The 26,807-nt window shown below is 40.6% G+C and overlaps 1 protein-coding gene across 1 annotated transcript; it reads left to right on the top strand.

The window, feature by feature from the left end:
* The first annotated feature begins 328 nt into the window (after positions 1-328).
* NIPAL4 (NIPA like domain containing 4) lies at positions 329-26,671 on the top strand. Its single transcript, XM_072630848.1, has 6 exons — positions 329-430; positions 17,597-17,836; positions 18,446-18,502; positions 21,213-21,303; positions 22,134-22,294; positions 23,283-26,671. Exons 1-6 carry the CDS (start codon positions 394-396, stop codon positions 23,906-23,908), a joined length of 1,212 nt encoding a protein of 403 aa, XP_072486949.1. The 5' UTR covers positions 329-393; the 3' UTR covers positions 23,909-26,671.
* Positions 26,672-26,807: the final 136 nt, after the last annotated feature.

Raw genomic sequence — 26,807 nt, forward strand, 5'->3', positions numbered from 1 at the left:
ATACCAAAGTGATGAAAAGTCCCATTTGGCGATGCCAGCAAGTGCAGAGCTCAGACGGGATTCCTCAAGTTAATTTCCACTGGACCTTCCTCCCCAGAAAGATTCCTCTCCCTCGCTCCCCACTCAGCCCAAGAGGATCCTCCCCGAAGCCGGGACCCAGTCCCCTTCCCGCCCCGCCCAACTTCACCACCACTCCCCAGCCACCCTCTGGGCCCGTGCCGGGAGCTGTCTCTCACCAAAGAAGAGGCACGCACTGGCAGCTTCTCCCGAGCCTAGGACCCTGGGTGAGAGTCGGGCCGGGCGGGGACCGCGCGCCGCCTCCACTGCCTCCGGAGCCGGGGCAGTCACTGCACCCCCTGGTCCCGCACCCGAAGCCGGAGCCGCAGCTGCCCCATGGAGACGCTGGGGAGCAACAGCAGCTGTGCAAACGGTGCGCCTGGGATCTGGCCCGGGGGTGGGGGGTGGCGGCGAGGGGCCGGAGAGCTCCGGGCGCTGGATCTAAGGGTCCTGGGGGGGAGGAAGGAGGAGGATGGGTTTAAAGAGGCTCTGTTCTTCCTACCTTTGCGCACCCATCACACTAGCATTTCCTCCGGTCAAGCTTTCTTAGAATCTGGGTGAAGGAGCCTTATAGATCCTGGGCACAGACTGCTCAGTAAGTCACGCGGAAAGACTCCCAGATCCTGGAATTTCAAGTATAAGTCAGTCAGTCCTTAAGCACTCATTAAACCCTTCCTTTGGAAGCTGGAGGAGCGGTAAGAGGTCAAAACACTAATCCTGCCTTGGAGGAGTTCATCTTCTGAAAACGGGAGACAATATACAGACAACTCAGTACATACAAGATGTATTCAGTGAAAATGGGGGATCATCTCAGAAGGAAGACAGTAGCAGGTTGTACTGGCAAAGGCCTCCTGGAGAAGTCAGATAAGAGCAGAGTGTTGGTGGAAGCCAACAAGGAAAGGTGAGGAGGCAAAGCATTCCAGGCGTGGAATGAGCTCATGAAAGCTCATGAAAAGTGTAGAGAGGTAAGAGAAGGAACTGTGCTCTGTGAGGAGTACATCATGTACAGCATGAAGGGGAGTAAAGTATAAGACCAGAAAGGTAGAAAGGGGCTTTAAAAGGGCTTTAAAAACCAAACGGAGGAGTTTCTGTCTGGCACTGGAGGTTAACAGAGATGTCCCTGGAATTTAATGTGTTGGGAGACCATGACATGGTCAGACCTGGGTGGTCATGGAGTTCAAACCCTTCATTTCACAGGATGAGGAAACTGAGGAAACTTACAAGAGAATAAGCAACCTGCCAGTGATATGACAGATAGGATTCATCCCACGTGGTTACATCAAAGGATTTGAATTCAGATTTAACTCTTTCCACCAGTGCTTTCTTGGTGGCAAAGCTGGAACTTCGAACCAGGTCTCCTGAACCCCAGATCAATCCCCTGGTTGTTGTACTTACCCTCTCCACACACCATAAAAAAAGCAGGTGCCCTCTAAATGTCTTTTCTCTTAAAGATCAATTCTCCCAAATTCCCACCCCAGACTTTACCTAGGATTGTAAAGGGGTCTATGGCTTCATTGCCTCATGGGATAATAGATTTAAAGCTTGGAACAACCTCAGAGGTCACCCTAGCCTTTTCTTTTTTGCAGATAAGAAAACTTCTCCCTGAATTAGAATTTGAACTCAGGTCTTCTGACTCCAAATCTGGGACTTTTCCCACTATATCCTACTGGGTTTCCCAAAACCAGGCAGGAAAAAAAGAAGAAAGAAGTGGGGCTTCCCACTGAGAGAAACACAAGGAGAGGAAAACACTATCTGCCTCTGGTCTATAAAATATGAATTATACCAAATACCCATTTATTCTCATCATACAATTAGATTTTTTAAAAATAAGTTTTTTTATTGATATTTTCTGTTTCTTACATCACCATAGCATCTATCCCATGTATCCTTCCTTTTTTCCCTTCCTGAGAGCCATCCAATATGACAGGGTTTCTTGTTTTGTTTTTTTAGAGAGAGATAAAAAAGTCAGCACAACTGATTAATACATTAAAAGATCTGGAAACATGTAGTGTATAACATCTGTAGACCTCTCACCTCCACGAAGGGCTAGATTGGGGATTTTTCCTCATATCCTTTTATTCGGGGCTCACTTGATCTTTATAATTTTGTTACATTTACTTTGGATGTTTTTGGGGTATCGTTTTTCTTTCCATTTACACTGCTGTAGTTACTGTGTATATTACTTTCTTGGTTCCACTTACTTTACTCTGCATCAGTTCATATAGATCTTACCATGCTTCTTTGTAATAATCATGTTGTAGTTTCATGGTGTGTTGTGGTGGCACTGTCTCAAAGAATTCTAATCCAAGTACACCTCTAATCTAAATACAAGCATTTATTGAGGATTGATGCCCATCAGAACTGGACTAGGTTCCAAGAGGAATCAACAACTTCGTAAGACAACACAGACAAATTTATAGTGTAATGATGCTGATTATACAACAAAAATTATGAATATTAAAAAGGCAGGAGGAGTTTGTGAAGGGGTTAGGTTAATAGAGAGGAGAACCTTCTATGGTTTGGTGGTCAAACATCCTGGTCATGCTGCTTTCTGACTGGCTAACTATTGTAGTCCTGTCTTGTCTAGATAGATAGATAGTACTGTGGTCCTGTCTTGGGCTAAAATGGATAATGTGATTGTGGCTGACTGCAATGACCCACCTTTTCAAATATGTAAATTGGATCTGGGGGTAATGATTATATTGAGTTTGGAGGCCTGTGATGTGGTTAAAGTCAGATTGTGTGGTTAACATCTGCTGTTCAGTGTGGCCCATAAGGAAATTAGGATATTGGGTCTAGGGGCAACTTTTATTAGGATTACTTCAGTCACACACATCATTTCTTACAACATAGTAATATTCCATTACATCCATGTGCCACAATTTGCTTGGCCATGCCCCACTTGATGGGCATCTAATTTGCTTCCATTTCTTAGTTATCACAAAAAAAGTGCTGCTATAAATATTTGGGAGTATATGGGGATTTTTTTTCTTATTGACGGTCTCCCTGAGGTATAAGCCTAGTAACAGAATCTCTTACTCAGAGGGTATGGGCATTTCATTCACTTTATTTCATAATTCCAAATAGCCTTTCAAAATGGTTGTACTACTTCACAGCTCCACCAACTGTGCCTACCTTCCCATAAACTGTCTAACATTGGCTCTGGCCATTTTGTATCATTTTTGCTAATATACAGTGCACATACCCTTAAAGTTTAGATAGGACTTTAGGAGTTATGTGATCCAATCTCCTCATTATTACAAATAAGGAAACTAAGACCCAAAGAAAGTAAGTGACTTGCCCAAGGTAACATAGGTAGAAAGGGGATAGGGCAAGGATTAGCAACTCAGAGTTGATTTGATGAGAAATGAAGACTGGAACTGACACAGCGGGTATGGGAAGGGAACCAGCCTGGGACACCCAGGAAGGCCTGAATGCAAGTACCACCTGATACTTTCCTGGTTGTGTAACCCTAGACTAATCACTTAATCTTTCATTGCCTCCAAACAACTCTAGGAGCAGTTTGCAAATTTGATAAAGGAAATTTCTTCACAGGGAAGGAGTTTCTTAACACCCATGAAATCCAAGATTCCGACTCGCCCCAAAATGGTTCGGGTAGGAGTTGGACAAGATGACTTCAGATTCTGTTGAAGAGGAAAAGTACAATATCCTAGAAAAAGCAATGGACAAGGCACTAGAAGGCCTGGGTTCTTGTATCAGATCTACCACTAGACATGACAAAAATGTATATTTGTTTGTTGGCTGAACTTAATTTTCAGGTCTTTCACATGTTAGTTCACTTTAACCTTACAAAAACCCTTAGAGAGGAGTATTATAAATAATATCTCTACGAGAGGAAACTGAAGCCCAGAGAGGAGACACAACTTACCTAAGAGGTAAATATCAAGTTAGTGACAGAACCAGACTTGTACTCGGGTCTTCTGAGATCAAATTTATGTTGCTAGGTGGATGGAGTGCCAAGTCTGGAGTCAGGGAGACTTTTCTTCCTAGGTTCAAATCTGGTCTTAGACATTTTCTAGATATGTGACTCTGGGCAAGCCACTTAGCCCTGTTTGCCTCAGTTTCCTCATCTGTAAAATGAACTGGAGAAGGAAATGGCAAAGCACTCAGGTATCTTTGCCAAGAAAATTCCAAATGAGGTCAGGCATGACTAAACAATAACAGTAAATTCATGACAACAATTGAAATTTATATGGAATTTTATGGTTTTCAAAGTGCTTTTCATTTTCATATCTTTTCATTTCAACCTCACCACAATTCTGTAAGACAGATAATGGGAGTGTTATTGCCTCATTTTATAGATGAAGAAATGAAGGCTCAGATGATTCAGGGACTTGCCCAAGGCTGAAGAACTAGTTAAATGGCAAAGATTCCAGCCCAGGTCTTTTTGCTTTTAATCACAGCCTCTATGGGCCTTTCTTATCTCCAGAATGGTGATTTGGCTAGATGACCTCCACTGCTCTTGCCCACACTGACATTCCAGGGTCTTAAATCCATTTCAGCTCAGAAATTGTGACTATGATTCTATAAATGTCTACCTTGCTACCAAAATGGCAACTAAATTTCACATGAAGAAAAGAAATGGAAGCGCCATTCCCATTCCCCACCTCGAAGGGTTCCTACCAAGTAATCTTCTGGTTCTTGGCTTATGCTGGAGTTGAGTCCTTGGAAAGGTTGGTCTGGAGATGTAGTTTGGTATGGGATTTGGCCTGGAATTCCTAGAGTTTTTTTGGGACTCTAAGAGTTTGATCCAGATTTAATGCCCCCAGAATCAGAATCAGTCAGTATCTTTTAGAGGAAATAGGAGAGTGTGTGAGGGCACTATGTGAATCACCAAGTCCACCTTCTGGAACCTGGTGCATTGTGGGATACTAGTTTGAGGAGGGTCTCTTTTACTTAGAATGTCTTCAACTGAATCCAATCAAAATGGATTGAGATCCTGCATCCATGGTGACCTAAGTGAATACTAAGTTGGCCTTAGGAATCCTAGCATCTCAGAATTGTAGGGGACCTCTGAGATCATTCAGTTCTACCTCTCACTTAGTGCAGGAATTCTCTCTTTAGTGTTCCCAACAAGTGGTAATCCAGTTTCCGCTTGAACATCTCCAGTGACAAGGAACCACTACCTCCCAAGGCAGCCCAAGCCATGCTTGTACAGTTACAATTGCTAAAAAAGGTCTTTCTTGTATCAACTCAAAAATTTATCTTCCATCAACTATCACCCACCAAGCTCAACTGTGCCAAGCTCAATACATTGACCACATGTCCTCATATCCACCCATCCTTGTTCTCTTTTCTTCCTCTCAGTATCCTTGTTCGCACATGAATTATTGTCTGACACCTATCCTATTTATCCCTCACTGTCCTACACTCACTCAGCCTCCTCCTATCTTTTTCCTTCCTGTTCCATAAAATTCACATTCATTTCTATCCATCCATGTCCTCTGATATCCATTCTCCTCTCCTTATGACCCTATACCTGACATCTATCATTATCCCTCCAAAGCACTAGACTTAAGAGTTAGAAAGACCTGAGTTTGAATCCTTCTTCGTTTACTTTCTATCTGGGTGATCCTGGTGAAGTCACTTAACCTTTCTCAGCCTCAGTTTCCTCATCTGTAAAATGTGTACCATAGTAGCATTACCCCACAAGGTTATTGTGGGAATCAAATGAAATAATGTGTAAAGTGCTTTGCTAACCTTGACATATGATATGAATGTTAGTTATTATTATTATTAACATCTATCCTTATCTCCGTCTGTTTCTGTGACCCAATGTCCCTCCTCCTTACTTGTGTGTTCCTTGTTTGTTCCTCCTTCCCCTTTCCGTACACATCCCCCAATCTACCCTCATCATTTTCTACCTGCTCCATAATAGTCATCTTTCTACTGTGTCCCTCTCTCTCATAGCTTTCCTCATCCTTATATGTACCTGTCTGCCATCATTCATCCCCATTGCCATCCATTCTCTAACATTCATCTTCATTCCTCTACCTGTGTCTCTCCTATACTCCCTCTCATCTCTCCATTTATCTCTCTCCTCAACTTTCATATTTGTCTCTTTTTCCTTGTTCTTGTCAAACATATCCAATGTAATCTCAAATCTATTCCATCAGTACTTGTCTTTCCACCTCCATTCTCATCTCTGTTGGCTGTCATTCAACAGCTTACTCCTCTTCCTGTGTCACTGTCCTAATATCCAACCTCCTTCATTATCCATTCCTGTTTCCTAATACCCATCCTTGTCTTCCAGTTCCTTGAGAATATCCATCTCATCTCCCTATCTGAATCCATCAGCCAACATCTATCCTATGCTCTAGAAAAGAAGTTCCTAGTCAGGATGGGAGGTTGGAACGTAGAACTTACCAAGTTTTCTCCAAATACACAGGTTAAAATCAAGGCCTGGGAAACTTGGAAATCCAATTATTTAGGATGGGAGCTGGCTGTCTACAAATTAGATAAGTGGGTGGTTTGATTATCCAGACCTGAGATTTCACCTTTGCAGGGGATTCCTGGCGAAGAAAATCCCTCTGCCAATCAAGATCAGGAACCATTATACAACTTATAGTCTTAGAAAGTTATGTTGAGCTCTGAGACTTTAGATTACTTTCCTAGGATCACAAAGTCAGAATGAATCAGAGGCAGGTTTTGACCCCTAATTATCCTGATTCTAAAATTAGCCTTCTATTTTCCAAACCACACCTTTGGGACATGGTAGTAGAATGAAACTTAAGGCTAAGAGGAAATTGTATATAGAGGCAGCTGGTACCATGGTAGGTAGAGTGTTGGGCCTTGAAGAAGATCAGAGTTCTAATCTGATCTCAGATAATATGACCCTCACAAGTCATTTAATCTCTATTAATCTCAGTTTTCTCATCTGTAAAATCAGGATAATAATAGCACTTACCTAGCAGGATTGTTGTGAGAATTAAATGGGATGATATTTGTAAAGTGCTTAGCACAGTGACTGATATATAGTACATGCTATAAATGTTTATTTCCTTCCCTTCCCCTTTGAAGATGACAACACTGCTAGACTATGGCATTACTTCAATTCTTTTCCCTCTCTCCAACCCCAAATACAGTTTTATAAAAAGGGTTTATTGAAGCCCCACAGCAAACGTTGTCTCTCTCCTCCATCCATTTGTCCTGTTCCCCAAGCTTTATTTATATTTATTGCTGGTTTTTCTCCATCTCAGACTGGGCTTTGTCCTCCTGTTTAAAAACCTCACTATCTCAACTTTGCAGGCATAAATTCAACCTGGAGTCCCAAAACAGTGCTTTTTTATGGGACAAGCTTCTCTGGCTTTCTTGCTTGGCTTCATTGGAAGTGATATAAGGACATTCATAAGGTCTCACTTAAGAATTGTGATGTGAGAGACACTGGCACAGGACAGCTGAGCATGGCATGCCCTTATCAGAGAAGGTGCACTATGAGCAAAGCAGAGTTGAAGTAACTCAAATGAAACACATAATGTGCAAATTTAGGGAATCCACCCCAAATGTTTACATGGACTATTTGTGCCTGATCTGTGGTAGAACATTCTCAGTTTGCATTGGTCTGGTCAGCCACAGTCAGACACACTATAACTTAACTCTAACATTGGTCTTCTCCCGGAAAACAACATGGGCAATGAGGTGGTACAATGGATAGAATGCCCGGCCTGGAGTCAGGAGGACTTATCTGCCCTCAAACACTTCCTAACTGTGTGATCCAGGGCAAGTCATTTCACCCTGTTTGTCTCGGTTTCCTCATCTATAAAATGAACTGGAGAAGGAAATGGCAAACTCCCAGCGTCTTTGCCAAGAAAATCCCAAATAGGGTCATAAAGAGTTGGCCATGACGGTAAGCACCTGAGCAACAACAATTGCTCTAGTTTACCTGATCTCAGAATTGCTTTCTAGGTCACAGAAACAGAAACAAAATATAATTGATTCATTATACCTTCCCCACTGTCATTTATTCATCTAGCTTGAATGATAATCATATCCCCTCCCGGATCTTCCTTTTGCCCTAGTGCAACTTTTTTTTAAAAACCATTTTATTATCTCTAGAATTCATCATTGGCTTTAATACCTTCTGGGCTTCAACATTCCCAACACTTTTCTCATGGGACCCTTGCCTTTTTTTTTTTAATTTCTCTTTGGCTATCTGCTGTTGCTTTCTTTTCATGGATATGTTTCTTGAAAATCTTAGTTCATTTGTGAATTTCCTGTGTATCCACATTGGTCACTTTAGACAGTTTCCCTTTTGTTTTCTTTTTCATTAGAATCATTTATGTTTTTGTCATCATAATGTCATTATTAAGAACATACTATCTTGTGCCAACTTTCCCCATGAGATTTTAGGTCACATGCTACTAGTGATCCTTTCCACAAACTCTTCCACATCAGCACTCACCTCCTGCTTCCCCTTCTTATCTATCACAAACTACTAAGAATCATGGGATCATAAATATATTTCTGGAAGGGGCCTTCAAGGCCATCTGCTCTAACCTCCTCATTATAAAGATGAGGTAAATAAATGAGGCCTAGAGAGGTTAAGTAACTGACCTAAGGTTACACAGCTAGTAAGCACCTGAGATAAGACTCAAACTCTCGCTGACTCCAAGTCCCACACTCCACACTGTGCCAAGAGACTCTTCATTTGTTTCTGCTATGGCAACATTCTTCCTTCTTAATGAAATTCCATTCTAAACCCTTGATCTGGTGTTATTATTATGTTATTATTATGGTTTCTGCCATTGTTTCCTGCCTTTTAAGGAATTAAATTATTATCCAGTAATGTCACAACAACCACCATCCAATCAACCTCTAGGATCTAATACAAAATTCTCTATTTGGCATTCAAAGCCCTTCACAAATTGACTCCGTCCTATTTTTCCAGTCTTCTGACTCCTTGCATCCTCTCCAACATACTCTGGGATGCAATGACCCTGGCCTCCTTGCCGTTCCTTTCACATGACACCCCAGCTCCCAGTTATAGGCATTTTCACTAGCCCTTCGCCATGGCTGTTCCCTCCTCCTCTCTTCTTCCTGGCCTCCCTGGCTTCTTTCAAGCTCTGTCTAAAAACCCTTCTTCTCTGAGAAGCTTTTCGTGATCCACCTTAATGTTAGTGCCTTCTCTCCAGTGATTATCTCTAATGTATCCTGTACATAGCTTGTTTGCACATACTTGTTTACCTGTTGGCTTCCCCATTAGACTGAACTCCTTGAGGGCAGGGCCTGGGTTTTGCCTTTCTTTGTATCCTTAGCACTTAACAGTGTCTGGTACATAGGAGGTGCTTACTAAGGGCTTCCTGGCTGACATTATTAAGAGAAGTCACGAATTTATGGCATGCTCAGCTTTTAGCAAGGTGATGACTCCAGAATTCCAACAGATAATGGAAGTCTTTCCCTCATCCCACCCCCAGTTGCTGCTGTATTATACCTCCATGTAAAGCTTGTGATCTATTATTCAAATATATCATCCATTTCTTCCTAACTAGCTAAGCTACGGTAGACTCCCACCACTCTCTTCTTCTAGCCATTGAACTGATTTCTAACATGCTTTCCTCCTCCAGTCTCTGTATTTCCTCACACAAATATATTTCTTATGCTGTATAAGGCTACTTCACTGCCTCTTTTACCTGCTTTGTCATTTTGCAATAAGATATGCCCTTCCACAGTAATATTCCAGTCATGAGTTCCATGCCACCAAATGTCAGTAGCCTACATAATGTGGAACTTACTTCCTTGCATTAAGATTGTAAATTAACCTTGTTTATATCCTATACTTTGCACATGTATGTCAAACTGACCGACCTAAAATCGTGGGACTCAGAACCTTTCTTCCCTTTTCAGTAATCATAGTTTTCTAGAGAAGTTGTGTTTAGCATTGGAACGTTGAAAACACAATTCATTTTCTTTTTCCTTTTCTTGTGTAAATTTTTTATTCATGTTAAGCTTAAATACAAAATGAGAAAAGAAAAAAAATTCCATGTACACAGCTGAACATGAGAGGATTCAGTATAAAATAATAAGTTTCCATTTTAAGAAAACCTGTGTAATAAATTTTCAAAGCTATCCAACTTTTCTTTGCTTCCTTCTAGGTTTTCTTTTGTTTTCAGCTGTGTACTTTTTACTTTGTTTTTTCCTTCCCTTTTTCCCTACTCCCTACAGAAGGATGCAATTAAATGTAGGGAAATATATAGATATAGATAAAGAGAGAAAGATAGATATCGATAATCGATCTCAATATGATGCGTATAATGAATTTACTAATAATTTAGAGTTCTCAGAGCTGCCTCTTCTGGCTTGGGAGTCAGAGTCTTACAATACAACTTGGAATGATCAATCAAACCCTTGACAACACTCACAATCATTACATTCTTGTGCCTGTGTACATGAAGTGAAGGAAATCAAAGATTACAGAACATGTTCCTATCACAGAACTCTGGTCCTGCACCCCACCTAGTAATGACCCCCAAAGACTTGAAATAATACTGTTCCCATAGAACTCCAGAACATCTTTATCATCCTGCACTTGTGGGCATGTCATGGGAAACCACTCAAGCCCTGGAAATACACACACATACACATGTATACATAAATGTAAAACATTTCTATGCTTATTTCTATCTGTCATTTCTTTCTCTGAAAGTGAATGGCATCTTTCTTCATAGGTCCACTTCTTTCTATGTTTTTCTTAAATCAACTAGCTCATCATTTCTTATACTGCAGCAGTATTCCAAAACAATCATATCCTATCTAAAAGAATGTCTATAAAGTTTTCCCCCCAGTTTTCTGCTCTCCTTCTATTCTTGACTACATTGGTTTTCTGAATTTCATCTGCCTCCTTACTGAGCCAAGAATCCTGCATCTCTCAAAGCTTTGCTTGTATTTTACTTTTGATGGAATTAAATGCTGACCTCATTGTTGTATGCCTATGAAACATGGACAGTCTACCAGCGCCGTGCCAGAAAACTGGATCACTTCCATTTGAACTGTCTCAGGAAGATTCTGAAGATCACCTGACAGGTGATAAGGTACCAGACACTGAAGTCCTTTCTTGAGCTAGATTGCCAAGCATTCAGACTCTGCTTCTGATGGGCTTGCCACATTGTCTGAATGCAAAATGTATGCTTGCCAAAAAGACTATTTTATGGATAACTCACACAGGGCAAACATTCACATGGTGATCAGAAGAAGTGATAAAAAGACACTCTCAAGATCTCTCTTAAGAACTTTGGAATTGATTGGGTGACATGGAAGACACTGGCACAGGACCACCCAGCATGGCATACCCACATCAGAGAAAGTGCCATGCTCTGTGAGTAAAGCAGAATTGAAACAGCTCAAAGGAAATACAGGATGTACAAATTTAGAGAATCCACCCCAAAGGTTCACACCGCCTATTTGTGCCCGACCTGTAGTAGAGCATTATGAGCTTCTATCGGTCTGAGCAGCCGCAGTTGGACACACTGAAACTTGACTCTAGTATAGTGATGTCATTTTGGTCCTCTTTGAGAATAAAGAGCAACAACCAACCAACATTGATTTTATTTATACAAGAAATTTTTAATTTAAAATAACCAAAATTATCCATTTTACACTTTAACAATGCTCTTGCTTTATAATATAGTTGAAGGTCTGGTACTGCTGAATCTCCCTCTTTTACATTTTTCCCTTAGTTTCTTTGAAATTCTTGACCTTTGGTTCTTCCAAGTGAATTTTACTATGATTCTCTAACTCATTAAAGTAATTTTTAGTAATTTAATTGGGATGACATTGAATAAATAGATAAGTTAGGTTAAAATGCCATTTAAAAATTGTATTGGCTTTATCTGCACATGAACAATAAATATTATTCCAATTATTTAAATCCAGCTTTATTTGCATAAAAAGTATTTTGCATTTATGTCCATGTAGTTCCTGTATCTGTTTTGGCAGTTACACTCTCAGATATTTTATACTGTCTAGTTATTTTAAACGGTCTAAAACAATATTGAATAATATTGGTGACACACTGTAGTAACTAAATCTATTTTAGCTTTAACTTTGTCTGAGATCATGATAACTACCCCTGATTTTTTTTACATAGTAAATTCTACTCCTGCCTTCTATTTTATCTCTTTGTATATCTCTTATTTTTATTGTGTTTCCTGAAAGCAACATATTGTTGAATTCAGATTTTTAATCCATTCTGCTATCCATTTCTATTTTATGGGTAAATTTATGCCATTCACATTCTAAGCTATAATTATTTCTTGTGTTTTTCTCTCCTTACTGTTTTTCCTCATTATCCTTCTCACCCTATTTACCCTACCCCTACTCACTCATCTAATTTACTTCTACCTGCCACCTTGCCCTCCTATTCCTTAATCCACTCACCCCTCTAAAAGTCCCTCCTTTATCCTCTCCCCCACCCTCCATCTTAATCTACCTCTAGGAGTTTCTCCTTTATATTCTCCCCGTCCAAATTGTAAATCTACACATCCTTCTAAACATCTCTCTTATCCTATCCCTAGCCCTCTCATTTCTAAATTTAGAAGACTTTGATACCCTTCTAAATGTATATGATGTTACCTCTTTAATCCACTTTCAATGAGAGCAAGGTTCTAGCACTAACGTCTCCTCCCCCCACTTATTTCTTCTGTATCAATTCTTCCTTTCATGTCTCATTTGTGTGAGATAATTGTTCCTTTTTATTTCTCCCTACACAGTTTTACTTTTTAGAATTACTCCATCATACACAGCTCAGCCCAAGCTTTTCTTTCAAACTATCCAAATAATGATGACAATCAAGAGTACTGATAACATTTTCACATCTAAGAAGTAAACAGTTTGATCTTATTTTGATCTTATCTTGATCTTATAAGATCTTATTTGATCTTATATTTGGGCTTTAATGTTTATCTTATATTTTTCCTGGATCTTATATGTCAAATTTTCCATTAAATTCTGTTCTTTTTGTCATAAATTCCTGAAAGTCTTCCAATTTGTTAAATATTCTTTTTTTTTTCCATTCAGGATTATACTTAACTTTTCTGGATTGTTACCCTTTGTCACATTTAACCCCAGCTCTTTTGCTCTATGAAATATAGTGTTCCAAGACCTGTGGTCCTTCAGCATAGAAGCTGCTAGGTCTTGTGTAAACCTGATTGTAGTTCCATGATATTTAAATTATTTTTTCTTGTTGCTTGCAATATTTTCTCCTTTACCTGGGAGCTTTGAAATTTGACTATGATATTTCTGTAAGTTTTCCTTCTGGGATCTCTTTCAGGTAGTGATCAGTGGTTTTTTTCTATTTCAACTAAAGATTCTTTTTTTTTTTTGATCATAGCTTTCAAGTAGTCCTGCAATAGCTATATTATCCCTCCGTGATCTGTTCTCCAGCTCAGTTGTTTTTCTTTTGAGATGTTTTGCGCTCCTATGCTTTTCATTCTTTTGGTTTTGTTTTATTATTTCTTGGTGTCTTATAATGCCATTATATTCACCTTGCCCAATTCTAGTTTTCAAGGAATTAATTTTCTTCCTTAAATTTCTGATTCTCCATTTCCAGTTGGTTGACTTTCTTATCATAATTTTCTTGATTTTCTAGGATTGCTCTCATTTTTTCCCTTGATTTTTCCTTGATCTCTCTTATTTGATTTTTAAAGTCCTTTTTAAGTTCTTCCAAAAACTCTTTTTGGGCTTATGACCATTTGACATTTTTCACTGAAAAAGGAGTGGCTTTTTAAACTCCACTATCTTCTTCTGAATATGAGCCCAGATCTTCTCTATCCCCATAGTAGCTATCTGGGATTGGGTTGTTTCTCCTGTGCTCACTCATTTTTATTTCGTTTTATTTTTAGCAGCTATAATAATAACCAAGTTCTAGTCCCGAGGTGTTAGGAATGATGCCCCAAACCTCAGGTCTTTCTTACTGCTATTTTCTAGGCTCTGTCCCAGGCCCAACCTTGGGCACTCCTCTCCACCCTTAAACCACAGCCAGAGCCCTCAGCCACACTGTCCATGCTGTCTTGCTCCCTAAGGTCCTTTAAGTGGCTTCAAAATTCAACTGTCCTCTCCGCCCTGGAGTCAAACAGTCCCTCTTCTACTGCACTCACTAGGCATGTACTAGATCTTTCTCCCCATAGCCACAGTCCAGGACACGTCTGGTCAGTACAGCTGGGTTTGCTAGATGCAGGTGGAAGGTCCTCCAACCTTCTCCCTCTGAACCATCCGACTCCCACACTGTCCCTGAGGTGAAAGCTTCTGAGACTGAGTCTGCTTCCCAATTTAGCTGCCCCCAGGGCTTGTAGATCCGTGACTCTATGGAGTTGGCCTGGAGGTGTTTGCACTTCACTCAGGCCAAATCTCCAGCCCTGGTGGTAGGGTCTTTCCTGGAATCTTCTCTAGTTGTCTTAGGAGAACAGCTGCTTCAATCTGATTCCTGTTTATTTCTGCTACTCTACTTTCACTATGAGGTGATGTTCTGTCTTTTTTTGGAAGGAAATTTGGAGAGCCAAAAGTTTTCTGACCTACTCTGTCATCCTCTCAGAACATAATTCATTTTCAAAGTTCAATTCATTTCAAAGAATAATATTATTTTAGAGATGGAGGAGTCCTTGGAAATTTTTGAACCCAGTCTTCTCATTTGACAGAAGAGGAAGCTGGGACCCAGGAAACAGAAGTCAACTACACGAGTAAATTAAGGATAAAGCCAGTATTAGAATTCAGGTCTCCTTATTACCAGTCCAACACTTTTCCCACTAAATCCTGCTTCTAACTATAATTAACACAAGGTATTAATTGATAACTTCCCAATAAGAGTTACAGAGTATTGTAGGCATGAAGTAGAGTCAAAGACAAGAAAATATATCATTTTCCTTTGAGGTAATGCTCATGCAAATCGATCTTCCTACCACTATTTTCCTTAGTGAACCCATGCTGGCTCCTAGTGATTATAATTTCCCTTTCTAAGGCTTCCCAAAAAATCTTTTTTAATAATATATGCTAGATGTGAAAGATCATCATCAAGACCTGGTTTGAAGGTTTTGAAATTCTTCTTTCTTCCCATTTTTGAAAGTCAGAAGGCTGATGAATGACTGACGATAGCAATCCCAGTATTTATTTTCAGTAATTTATTATTTTTGTTCTTCAAGTAGCAAGTATTATTAATCTATCTCTCCCACTCCTTTCATTTAACAAATTAAAAAACACAAAAATCCTTCAATACATAGCTAAATCGGTAAAATAAATACCCACATTACTCATTTCCAAAAATGCATTTTTGGAATTAGAAGTTCTGAATTTTAAGTTTGTTACCTTTCTTTCAGAATAAGAGTGGTAAATTTCATCCACATTCTTTTGGACTCGTGGTTTTTCATTGTTTCTATCACAGTTCTAAAATTTTTCGCAGTTGTTTTTTCTCTATATGGGTTTTTGTAGAGTCATTTCAGTCACATCCAACTTTGTGACACTTGGCAAAGATACTGGGATAGTTTGCTATTTCCTTCTGCAGATCATTTTACAGATGAGAAACTAAGGCAAACAGGATTAAATGATTTGCCCAGAGTCATACAGCTAGCAAGTGTATGAGGCTGGATTTGAACCCATGAGTATGACTCTTCCTGATTCCAAGCCCAGTGTTCTATCCACTGTGCCACCCAGCTGCCCATAAGGTTCTTACCATTTTATAAATTTTTCTCTTAGTTCTGCTCACTTTATACCAGCCCATACAAAGTTTCTCAGGTGTCTCCCAAACTATCCATTTCATCATTTATAACACAATATTATTCCATGACATTCAATCACCATAATGTTTAGCCATAGCCCAATCAGTGGGCATCCCTTTAGTTTCTAGTTTGGGCCTACCATTAAATAAACTGTTATAAATATTTTCACTCATATATGTCCTTTTCCTCTCTCTTTGATCTCAAAGTATCTCTTTGATACTACTAATAGGCAAATTAGTAGTACAGTTGGGTCAAGGGGTTTACACTGCACAGTTGACTGGTCTGCGAGGCACAAGTCTCTCCCCACTCCAATCCATCCTCCACTTAGCTGCCAGTGATTTTCCTAAAATGTTCTTCTGATGAGCTTCTCTGACCATGGCACCGTGATTTATTGAGTATACATGTACTCAATAAACTGCAGTGGCTCCCTATTACTTCCAGGATCAAATATAAAATCTTCTGTTTGGCTTCTGAAATCCTTCCTAACCTGGCCCCTTCTTACCTTTCCAGTCTCCTTACACCATATGTCCTCAGACTGGAATCCAGTAACGCACAGGCCTCCATGCTATTCCTTGCACATGATGCTCCAATTCCTGACTCCGGGCATTTTCATAATCCCAGATGAAGCCCCCCGTGTCTGGAACTCTCCTTCATCTCTGCCTCCTGAATTCCCTTGTTTCCATCAAATTCCAGTTAAAATTCTATCTTCTATAGGAATTCTACTCCTTTCCAATCCTTCTTAATTGTCATGCCTTCCCTCTGCTGAGTATTTACATTTTTCCTGTATATATCTTGTTTGGAGAGGTGTTTGTATATTGCTCCCCTCATTCAAGTGAGCTTCTGAAGAGCAGGGATTGTCTTTTGCCTTGATGTTTGTCCCCAGTGTTTAGCTCAGTGGTTGATATGTAGTAGGTGCTTAAGAAATGTTTTTTGACTCACCGACAGGCACATTCTACGCCTACTTTCATGTGATCCCTTCAATGTTTGTCATTTTTCTCATGGGTAATCTTTGCTAATATGATGACTTTGAGGTAGAACTTGAAGTTTGCTTTAATTTTCATTTCTCTAATTATTAGTGATTCTGGAGCATTTTTCATATAACTATTAATAACTTGATTTTCTTCCTTTGAAAAGTACCTGTTTGTTTCTTCTTACCATTTATCCATTGGAGAATGGATACTAAGAGATCTTATACATTTGAATCAATTATATACATAGCCTGAATAAGAGACCCTCATCAGAGAAACTTGCTGCAGACATTTCATATACCAGTTACTTGTTTCCCTTCTCATTTTAACTGCATTAGATTTGCAGGTACAATACCTTTTTAATTTTATATCATCAAAATGGTTTATTTTATTCCCTGTGATCTTCTCCATCACTGGTTTGATTATGAATGCCTATGTTACCCATAGATCTGAAAGGTAATTGCTTCCTGATTTCTCTACTTTGTTTATTACGGACCCATTTTGGATTTACCTTGGTATATGTAAAGTGTGAAGTATTGGTTTTATCCTAATTTCTGAGACACTGCTTTCCAGTTTTCTAAGCCTTGGTCAAATAATAAGTCCTTACCTGCAATAACTGGAATCTTTGGATTTATGAAACTCCATGCTCTTACTGTGTTTGTTTCTGTAAATTGTGTGGCTGATCTATTCAACTGATCAACTGTTTTTTTTGTAATCGGCACCAGATGCTTTTTAGTGCAGTTTGAGATTTCATACTGATGGGTTTAATTTCAATATTCTTAAAAACCACAGACAGGTAGGTAATTTCAAAGTAACTCTCTCTCTCTCTCTCTCTCAATATCCATGTAGGTTCCCTGATCACCCTGTACTGCTCCTCCCAACAAGTCCTGTGCCAGATTGTCAGTGACCTTGAACCTGACAACTCAAACAACCTCACCTTGAGCAGTTGGCAAGAGAGGGCCAAGAAAAACTATGGCTTCTTCATTGGAGTGGGCCTGGCTGTCTTCTCCAGCTTCCTCATTGGCAGCAGTGTCATCCTTAAGAAGAAGGGCCTCATTCGGCTGGTAGACAAGGGTGCCACTCGAGCTGGTAGGACCATTGCTTACTGGGAAAGGATGGGGAGCTGGAACACTGAATCACTGATGACATGCACTCCAACTAGTTGTGTAGGCAACTTGAGAATTGAGCCTCTTGCCAACAAGCTAGTTCTGTCAGTTGAACAAAACCGACAAAGTAAACCAACAGCCAGACCTTCAAGCATAGATTCCAGGGTCAAATCTTCTTGTCTTACACCAATATAACATCAACAACACCTTGGGTTAGTGGAATAGATAGCTTGCCACTGTTTCACTTTTCTCCTCTCCAGAAAATACCTGAAGAGCTGATTAATCCTGATGCCACTAGCAAAATGCCAATTTTTCCTGGGAGAGAAGTTATCCCAGATGTAGACTTTGATGTGGCAAAGGTGACATTCCCAGCCCAGAGTCATAGGATTTTTTTCAAGGCAGGACAAAATTTCTTGGCTTAAGTCTGATTTTCACAGTTTTGGAGTAGAAGTCCTTCTACAGTAAAAATGATTATTATATTGACTTAGTTGGGCCTCCTTTTAAAGAATCAATTCTGGAAGACTTCCATGTTCCCTCTCTTCTATTGGGTCATTTATTACTCCTTTAACTTGATTTTTCTTTCCTTTCCTAGTGGATGGAGGTTTAGGCTACCTCAAGGATAAAATGTGGTGGGCCGGATTTGTCACCAGTAAGTAGGGTCATTTGTATTATTAATCATGGAAAAGAGCTGATGGGGAGAATGGAGGGGACAATTTCCATCCTGTTATGTCTAGACTCAGCAAATAGGAATCCTAGGGAAAATCATTTTACATCTGTTTTTGGTTATCATCTGCCCTAGATAAATTTCTTGCCTACAAAACTTTAATGAGTTCAGATTGCATGAATCATCTTTGACCCTAAAACAAATTACTACACCAGGGTTTGGAGAGCTACTCATGGTTGAATGTTTGATCTAGAAGGGTAATTAGAATACAAAACCTAGAAACTTGAAGGAACCTTAGAACACAGAGACAAAATGCTGGAGTTGGAAGAGACTTTTAGAGGTCATGTGTTCCAATCCCCTATAGTCCTTCCAAAGGCCATTTTGTCACACAATGCTGCTGATCGTAAAAGAGCAAAACTGGAATCTCTCAAGATTTTACTATGCCATTAATAGGTTTATCTTTCTCTCTCCATAGGGTTGAGTTAAATTAACCTAAACTTCCAGACAATACACATCTCTTTTGTCTTCCCTGCTTCCAATCCACTCTTTCTGTCTCCTAAACTCTGATCCTTCACGTAGATGGTCAAGAAAATTCAAATCAAGTCCACCAGTATTTATTAAGCATCTTCTATATGCCTGGCACTGTGCTAAGCACTGGAGATTAAAAAGAAAGGCAAAAAAAGATTCCTGCTGTCAGGTAGCTCACAGTCTATATGGAAGAGAAAACATCCAAACAACTTCATACAAAATATGTATACATGTATATGTGTGTTTGTGTATATGTACACACATATATACATATACATACACATACATATACAAACACATACATATACATATACATAATTTAAAGATAATCTAAGAGGGAAGTCACTGATATTCAGCAGGACTGGGAAAAGCTCCTTGCAAAAAAAAAAAAATGGGCCCCTAGGTGAGACTTGAAGGAAGCCAGAGAAGCAAAGAGTTGAGATGATGAGGAAGAAAGTTCCAAGAATGGGAGACAGTCGATGAAAATGCATGGAGTCAGGAAATGGCATGTCTCATGTAAGGAATAACAAATGATGGGAGTAGGGGAGGGGAGGGAGGGGGAGATTAAGAAGTAAGAGGACTGGAAAGATAGGAAGGGGGAAAGTTATAAAGGGCTTTAAAAGTGAAACAGGATTTTATTGGATCCTGGAGGTAAGAGGGAACCACTGGAGTTGATTGAATAAGAGTGACATGGTCAGACTTGTGTTTTAAAAAAAATAGGTTTGACAATTGAGCAAACTTGGAAGAAACTCACCAGCAAGCTATTGCAATAGTCCAGGTGTAAGACTATGAGAACCTGCACCAGACATTAGGAGGATCAGTGGAGGTGATAAGTAGCAAAGCTGGGATTTTAACTCAGGTCCTCGGTCTTCAAATATTCAAAGACCTTTTTTTTTAACCATACCCCATTGCCTCTCCTAGGCCAGACCCTCAAATACTCCAGCAGAGAACTGTCAACTGGAAATTCAAATAGCAAGAAATAAAAATCATCAAAAGCCAAAAGTCTTTGTCAACTCCCAAACACAAATTCTAGGGTAATGCCATGGAAGAAAATAACTTGGAGTCAGAAGGCTTAGGTTTGAATCCACACTCTACCACAAGTTAACTGTACATACTATTGTTCTTCTTTTGAGCATATTTTCCTTATTTTGTAAAATAGGGATAATAATGCCTATAGTAACACAGGGGTGGGGAACCTGTGGCCTCAAGGTCACATGTGGCCTTCTAGGTCCTTCAGTCAAAGGGCTGCATTTGAGGACCTAGAAGGCCACATGTGGCCTCGAGACCACAGGTTCCCTGGCCTATATTATGTATCTATCTACCTATCTCTCTCTCTCTCTCTCTCTCTCTCTCTCTCTCTCTATCTGTTTGTCTGTCTGTCCATATTTCTATCTGTCTTTCTATTCATCTGTGTGTATATCGTAGAACTATGGAAATTGTAAAGCATTATAGAAATCCAAGCAATTATTACCAGTTCTCATGGTAAAGAAGTTTTCTTAGAGAAGCAAACACTTTGGGGATTGAGATGTACAGATAGCACTGACTTTGCAGCCAGAGGACTTGGGTTTTAATTCCAGCTCTACCACTCAACACCTATATGATGGTGGCTGAGTGACTTCCATGTTTTCCTTCCATGAAATGAAGGATTTGGACAAGCTGACCCCTAAATTTCCTTCCAGCCCTAAGTCTGTGGACAGCTATGGTTTTTCACCATTGGTAGTAACCTTCTCCAGAGCTTACCTTTTAAAGGTGTTTTGGTGGCAGATGACTCCTTGAGGCTTGGAGAAGTCAACCGTCATACAGACTCTTATCTAAATATAGACAGTACATGCATCTTCAGTTAGACTTCTCCTTCCCATGCTTGCCTATGAACTTTTGCTGTGATCTGTATTTGAGTCAGTCAAGAAGCATATATTAATTGCTTACAAGGTGCAGGGCACTGTGCTAAGTGTTAGGGTTACAAAGGCAAAACTACAGCCCCAGGCTTCAAGGAGATCACATTCTGATGAGTGAGATAGATAACAGGCCAACAACTATGCACATACATACAAGATATATGCAGAGAACCTTGTTAAAGCAGCTGGAGTAACAGAAAAAGTTTTAGATCAGTGGCTTCATTAATGTCTTATTTTCCCTCTTCCTCCCCCCTCCTCTTCTTATTTCCTAGTGGGTCTAGGTGAAGCTGCCAACTTTGGGGCCTATGTATTTGCTCCTGCGACAGTCGTCACTCCGCTGGGATCACTGAGCGTGCTTATAAGGTCATTAATAAATACCTTGCTAGTTTGCTCTTTTCCCATTTGTGGCTCATTATTACATGCATTTGGATGAGGCTTTTCCAGGACCACTCAGTCAAGATGAACATATTTTACATGCTAAGAATGTGCTTTAGCCTCAGTTTGCCCAGAAAGGGTGCTGTATAGCATGCTGCAACAGATAATCGTGGAAAGAACCTTGGTCCTGGAGTCACAAGACATGGCTGCTCAAAACTGAGCAGGTCATTTACCTGTCTGGGCCTTCATTTCTTCCCTTGTAAAATTAAGGTATTGGACTAGATGTTGCTTGTTTGTGTCATGGATTCCTTTGGCAGTCTGGTGAAGCCTATGGATCCTTTCCCAAAACACTGTTCATAAATAGTTGAAGGAAATGATGAGAGATTTGTGAAAATAAAAATATAAGCTTTTTTTTCATCCAAGTTCATGGACCCTCCCTGAAATCTATACAGAAACTCCCAGATTAAGAACTTTTGGATTAGTTTCCAGTCCCAAATCCTTTATTCCTAATGCCCTCTAGCAAGTAAATTTTAAAATCAACCAGATTAAATAGTGAGCTCAGTCAATGTTTGCAAGCCGACCTTGATGGGTGGAAGTGACAGTGGCTATCAATCTAAGCAGCACGCTTTTCTAAACATCTGTCATCACTCTTCTCAGACAAGATCTGATTTCTAAAGCAGGAACAATGATTTGAAACAGTTTTCCTTTTGGAAGACTAGCCCCATCCCTAGTGTTTCCCATATTTCAAGGCCTCTTTGCAGGTATCAGATTCCCTAATCTGCATTCTGACACCTTTCTCTCCTCATCTCTCTGTGTAGCGCTGTGTTATCATCTTACTTTCTGGGAGAGCGACTGAACCTATTGGGGAAGCTGGGCTGCATGATCTCCATAGCGGGCAGTTCAGTGATGGTGATTCATGCCCCAGAAGAAGAAAGGATCAAGTCGATGAATGAAATGGCTTCAAAGCTGAAAGACACAGGTGAGGGTCACCATCGTTGCTGTTTAGTCATTCAGTCAGATCCGACTCTTCATAATCCTGTACAGAGTTTTCTCTACTGAGCTACTGGGGTGATTTGCCATTTCCTTCTCCAGCACTTTTTACAGATGAGGAAATGGAGGCAAATAAGGTTAAGTGACTTACTCAGGGTCACATAAGTAGTGAGAGTCTGAGGCTGAATTTGTACTCAGATATTCCTGACTCTGGGTCCAGTGTTCTATCCACTGCACTACCTAGCTGCCCTGAGGGTAGCCAGAGTTGCCCTAAAATTGGGAAATGCTGGAGAATGTGTAGATGGTTGCTCATTTTTGTTTTGCATATTTGATGTACTAATTTCTGGGCCACTGGAGGTAGGCTAGTAAAGGAAATTTGCTGGGTGGGTACTTGTTAGTGTATTATATTTGTATATTTATATATATTTACATATATGGTATATTTATGTGTGAGTGGGGCTTTGGGGAAGAATTGGCTAATGAGGGCTCAGTCCCAGGATCACGTTTGTTTGAGGAGTCTGCTTTTGGGTCTTCATAATGGAGCTCCTTGCTTTCTACTTCAGAGCATGCAAGGTTATCCTGGGACTATTTTCTGACCCAATAACTACGTGGTGAAGAAACAGTCTTTTGACTGGTTGCTGCGCCAAAAGTGGGTTTGCATTCAAAAGACATTAACCAGGCAAAGGGAGGTCCCTCTTCTTTCTCTTCCTGTATTTCAGTGAGGAGGAGGCAAGGGCTACTGCTATAAGTCTCAGTCTGGGTGGGGAGCAAGAGTTAGCACCAGCAGCAGAGTGGAAAGCAAGCTCACCAAATGTCTACGTGTTCCCAGGACTGAGTCTTCCTTGACCAGTCCTCCCCAGCCATGCCCTGGTTCATTTGCAAGACTGGTTTAAAAGCATCCTTGGTTTATGATACACTTGGTGTATTTTCTCAAGATCTAGTGTTGAGATTCAAGCTGTTTCCCTTCCCTCTTGCAGGCTTCATCGTGTTCGCTGTGATCCTAGCGGTCAGCTCTCTCATCTTTATCTTCATCATTGCCCCACGCTACGGGCAGAAGAACATCCTCATTTACATCATCATCTGTTCTGTGATGGGGGCCTTTTCTGTATGTGCTATCAAAGGCATAGGGGTTGCCATCAAGGGCTTCTTCCAGGGACAGCCAGTGCTCCGACACCCTCTTACGTATTGCCTTGGGCTGATCCTGGCGACTTCAATCCCCACACAAGTCAACTTCCTCAACAGGGCTCTGGATGTCTTCAACACCTCTTTAGTGTTCCCCATCTACTATGTGACCTTTACTAGTACGGTCATCACCTCCTCCGTCATCCTCTTCAAGGAGTGGAACAGCATGTCATTTGTGGACATCCTGGGCACAATCTCAGGTTTCATTACGATTATCCTGGGAGTGTTCTTGCTCCATGCTTTTAAGGACCTCGACGTTACTTGGGCAAACCTTCCCCATACCCACAAAAACCCAGTCCCACCTCCCACCCCTGAGCCCACAATCATCAAGCTGGAAGACAAAGGTGTCCTTGTAGACAACATAGAACTGCCCACACCCTCCCCAGAGGAGAAACCCAAAGTCTTCACAATCCACACCTAAAGCTTTCAATTGAGATATGAGAAGATACATTCTATTAGCCCATCTAACCCCAGAACAATCTAGTGATTTCAAATATTACATCAAGAGGCAAGATGCCCTTTTCCTAACAGTGTGGCTTTATACCTCATTAATATTTCCAGGAAGAAATTGTATAGGGTTGGGTCAGATCCTGACTTCCTGGAAACACAAAGACTCAGTGGCCATGCTGCATGGTTTCTATTGGTGCACTATCTACCCCTCCTTTCCCCATAATCCCTCAGACCTCTAGAAATGCCATTTTTTAACCCTCTACCTTCCATGCCAATGTTGGCAAGTGGGGGAGAGAACTTGACCCTTTGAATGTATAAGAGTTCAGCTGATTCTGTGGGGTGTTGTAAAACCAAGAGGTCCTCAGTACTGGCCTTCATCACAAGGATACATAAGCTCCATCTAGGACTGAGACATGTTGGATCTGAGTGGGATGAGGAAGGATTTATTGCCCAAAGCTTATATGGAAATAATATGGATTGTAGTGTAAAAGTTCAATATTGTATTGTAAAAGTTCAGTATTTGCTAGACCATCTTCAGATCTTTCTCCCTTCATTCCAATGTTACCCAAGGGAGATGACAGGTAGACACTAAAGGTCTAAACCAGGTTGAGGGTAACTGACAGGTCTCAAATCTGTTGGTGAGTTAGAGGGATGTCTACTCCAAGCAAAACAAGACTTCCCCCAGTGGAATGGGCAGTTGAAAAATTTGTTCCATTGACCACAAAGACAGCTAAAGCAGGTGCTGTGGAGTGCTTAGAGCTTGGTCACACATCGAGGATGCCAAGGTCATCCACTACATCTCGATCTATTGCCAGTTATCCCAATTTTTGTCCTGCCACTGTACTCTGAAAGAAAGAGAGAGGCTGAGGACTTTATGAGACTCTGCCTCACTTAAATCCAATTAAAGTGCAAGTCCAGACATCACCTGTGAAGTCATTGATCCTCTTTGAAATGAAGGAAAAACAACAAAATCTTAAGGAAGATGGACCTCTACTTGACTTTGTTCTGAGAAAGTCACCTTGTGACTCAGGGAAAAGCCCAGAGCAAAAGAAAAATTTTTTAAAAGAAAGACGTAAAAGTGAAAATAAAGCCAGGGGCCAAATTAATCCCCTAGATTCATAACTCAGTGGTTGACATCTGCTGTCTGTCTCTCTTCTGGCAAACAAAAGACATCACTACCAGATTCTGGACTAGCTGGTACACTGCTCTTGCTTATAGTTCATCTTCTTGCCTTGGAAGAATGACAGCTGTTCCATGCTGCTTTGCTCTTAAAAATGTCTTGTTTCTGAGTTGGAATCTGGCAAAGCTTATTAGTTCCTGTTCCCCCTTAAGAAGTAAACAAAACATGGTATTTTGGAGATGGGAAGAGAAGGGAACAAGTAGGAGATTTAGAAGGAAGCAATACTAGGTCTGCTGAAGCCAGCAGATTTATACTGTTTACTCTGGGCCCTACCCAAGCACTTTGGATTGAAGGACTCCCCTGTCTGTCCTTTGCTGTTGTCTCAATGACCTGGCTCCCTGGTTAGCAAAAGTGTGCCTTGAATCTGGATGACCTTGTGGGCACACAGGCTGAGAACTTGGCAGGGTGCACCCCGTTCCCTGATGCTGGCTGCTGCTTCCTTTCCTCTGGACGCTGCACAAGGGCCAATCCCTGCCAATGAGCTGCCTACAAAGGCAGCCACCCAAGTATAAGTACCCAGCTCCAACAGCTGCAGCTGCCTCATGTTCCATCATTCCCCACTCCCTTCCCCCAAGCCAATTGAGTGCTAGCTCATCAGAGCAGCTGCCAGCACCAGGATCCTGGCTGAGCTGCAGTGCCAGGGACCTTCAGATGAATGGGCTGGGCTCAGGGAGGACTGACTGATTTTCCCCTACCTGTCTCCCTTTCTTTTGTCCCTGCTGCAAGAGTAGAGGAATTGGTGCTGATACTATTAGGGGAAGTAAATTAAGGTATCTGGCTCAAGAAAATTTGTAAGAAGGACAATTCTTTTTTAATGCTCAAATGATGTTATAAGTAAAGCCATTGTTGGTTGTCCAGGGATGTATACTTATACACTCAAGTCCCAAGCAGATGAAAGCAGTTTCTTTGAGATTTGATGGTCCCTATGGTAGAGTTTATGGCCATGCCCCTAGAGCCTGAATTTCCCTGTTTCTAATGAATGTGGATTTCTGTCAAGGACTAAATTAAAGCAATATATTTACTTTTTGTAGTTGAGGAAAACCTCATACCCTCTGAGATTAAAAGTGTACCTGTGGGAGCAGAGGACAAAATCTTTCATACCTCTGATGAACTGATCCCTGAGCTCTTAGGAATCTTAGAAGCCGGGCATCTCAATTAACTGCCCCTATACTACTTATAAGTCAGTCACTGGGTATCTCAAGATTTTCCCTGATATTCCAACCAGTCATTTTTGCTTATTGGTTGGGGGAGGGAGGCTTTCTTTAAGCAAGATTCAGTTGACCACAATATTATCTTGAGGGGTAACACCGTGTATGTGGTACCATGTTGGACCTTGCACCAGGTAGAGCTGGGTTCAAACCCTGCCTCTGACACTTTCAGTGTGATCCTGGAAAAGTCACTCGACCGCTCTGGGTCTCGGTTTCTTAATCTGTTTAAAATCACGATAATAATAGCACCTACCTCACAGGGTTGTTGCGAGGCTTAAATGAGATAATGTATGAAAAATGTTTTGTAAATCTTAAAGTGCTATATAAACGTAAGCTGCTCTTATTATTATCTTGAGATATCATTTGGAGAACATTCATCACCTCCCTTTCATTTTCTAAACCATTTCTAAACCAGCTTTAGACTATCTATAGTCCCATCCTCTAGGGTGACTTCTTGTAAGATTAGACCTATTCCAAGGCCC

The sequence above is a fragment of the Notamacropus eugenii genome, chromosome 1, assembly GCF_028372415.1.
Source record: "Notamacropus eugenii isolate mMacEug1 chromosome 1, mMacEug1.pri_v2, whole genome shotgun sequence".
NCBI classification, from domain to species: Eukaryota; Metazoa; Chordata; class Mammalia; order Diprotodontia; family Macropodidae; genus Notamacropus; species Notamacropus eugenii.

What these genes read in the sequence shown, in the direction of transcription:
- NIPAL4 (XM_072630848.1), top strand. Translation starts at nt 394, where the DNA reads ATGGAGACGCTGGGGAGCAACAGCAGCTGTGCAAACG. An exon ending in CAAGGGTGCCACTCGAGCTG is followed by an intron (nt 17,837 to 18,445) that starts GTAGGACCATTG and finishes TTCCTTTCCTAG; the next exon opens with TGGATGGAGGTTTAGGCTAC. An exon ending in GTGGGCCGGATTTGTCACCA is followed by an intron (nt 18,503 to 21,212) that starts GTAAGTAGGGTC and finishes CTTATTTCCTAG; the next exon opens with TGGGTCTAGGTGAAGCTGCC.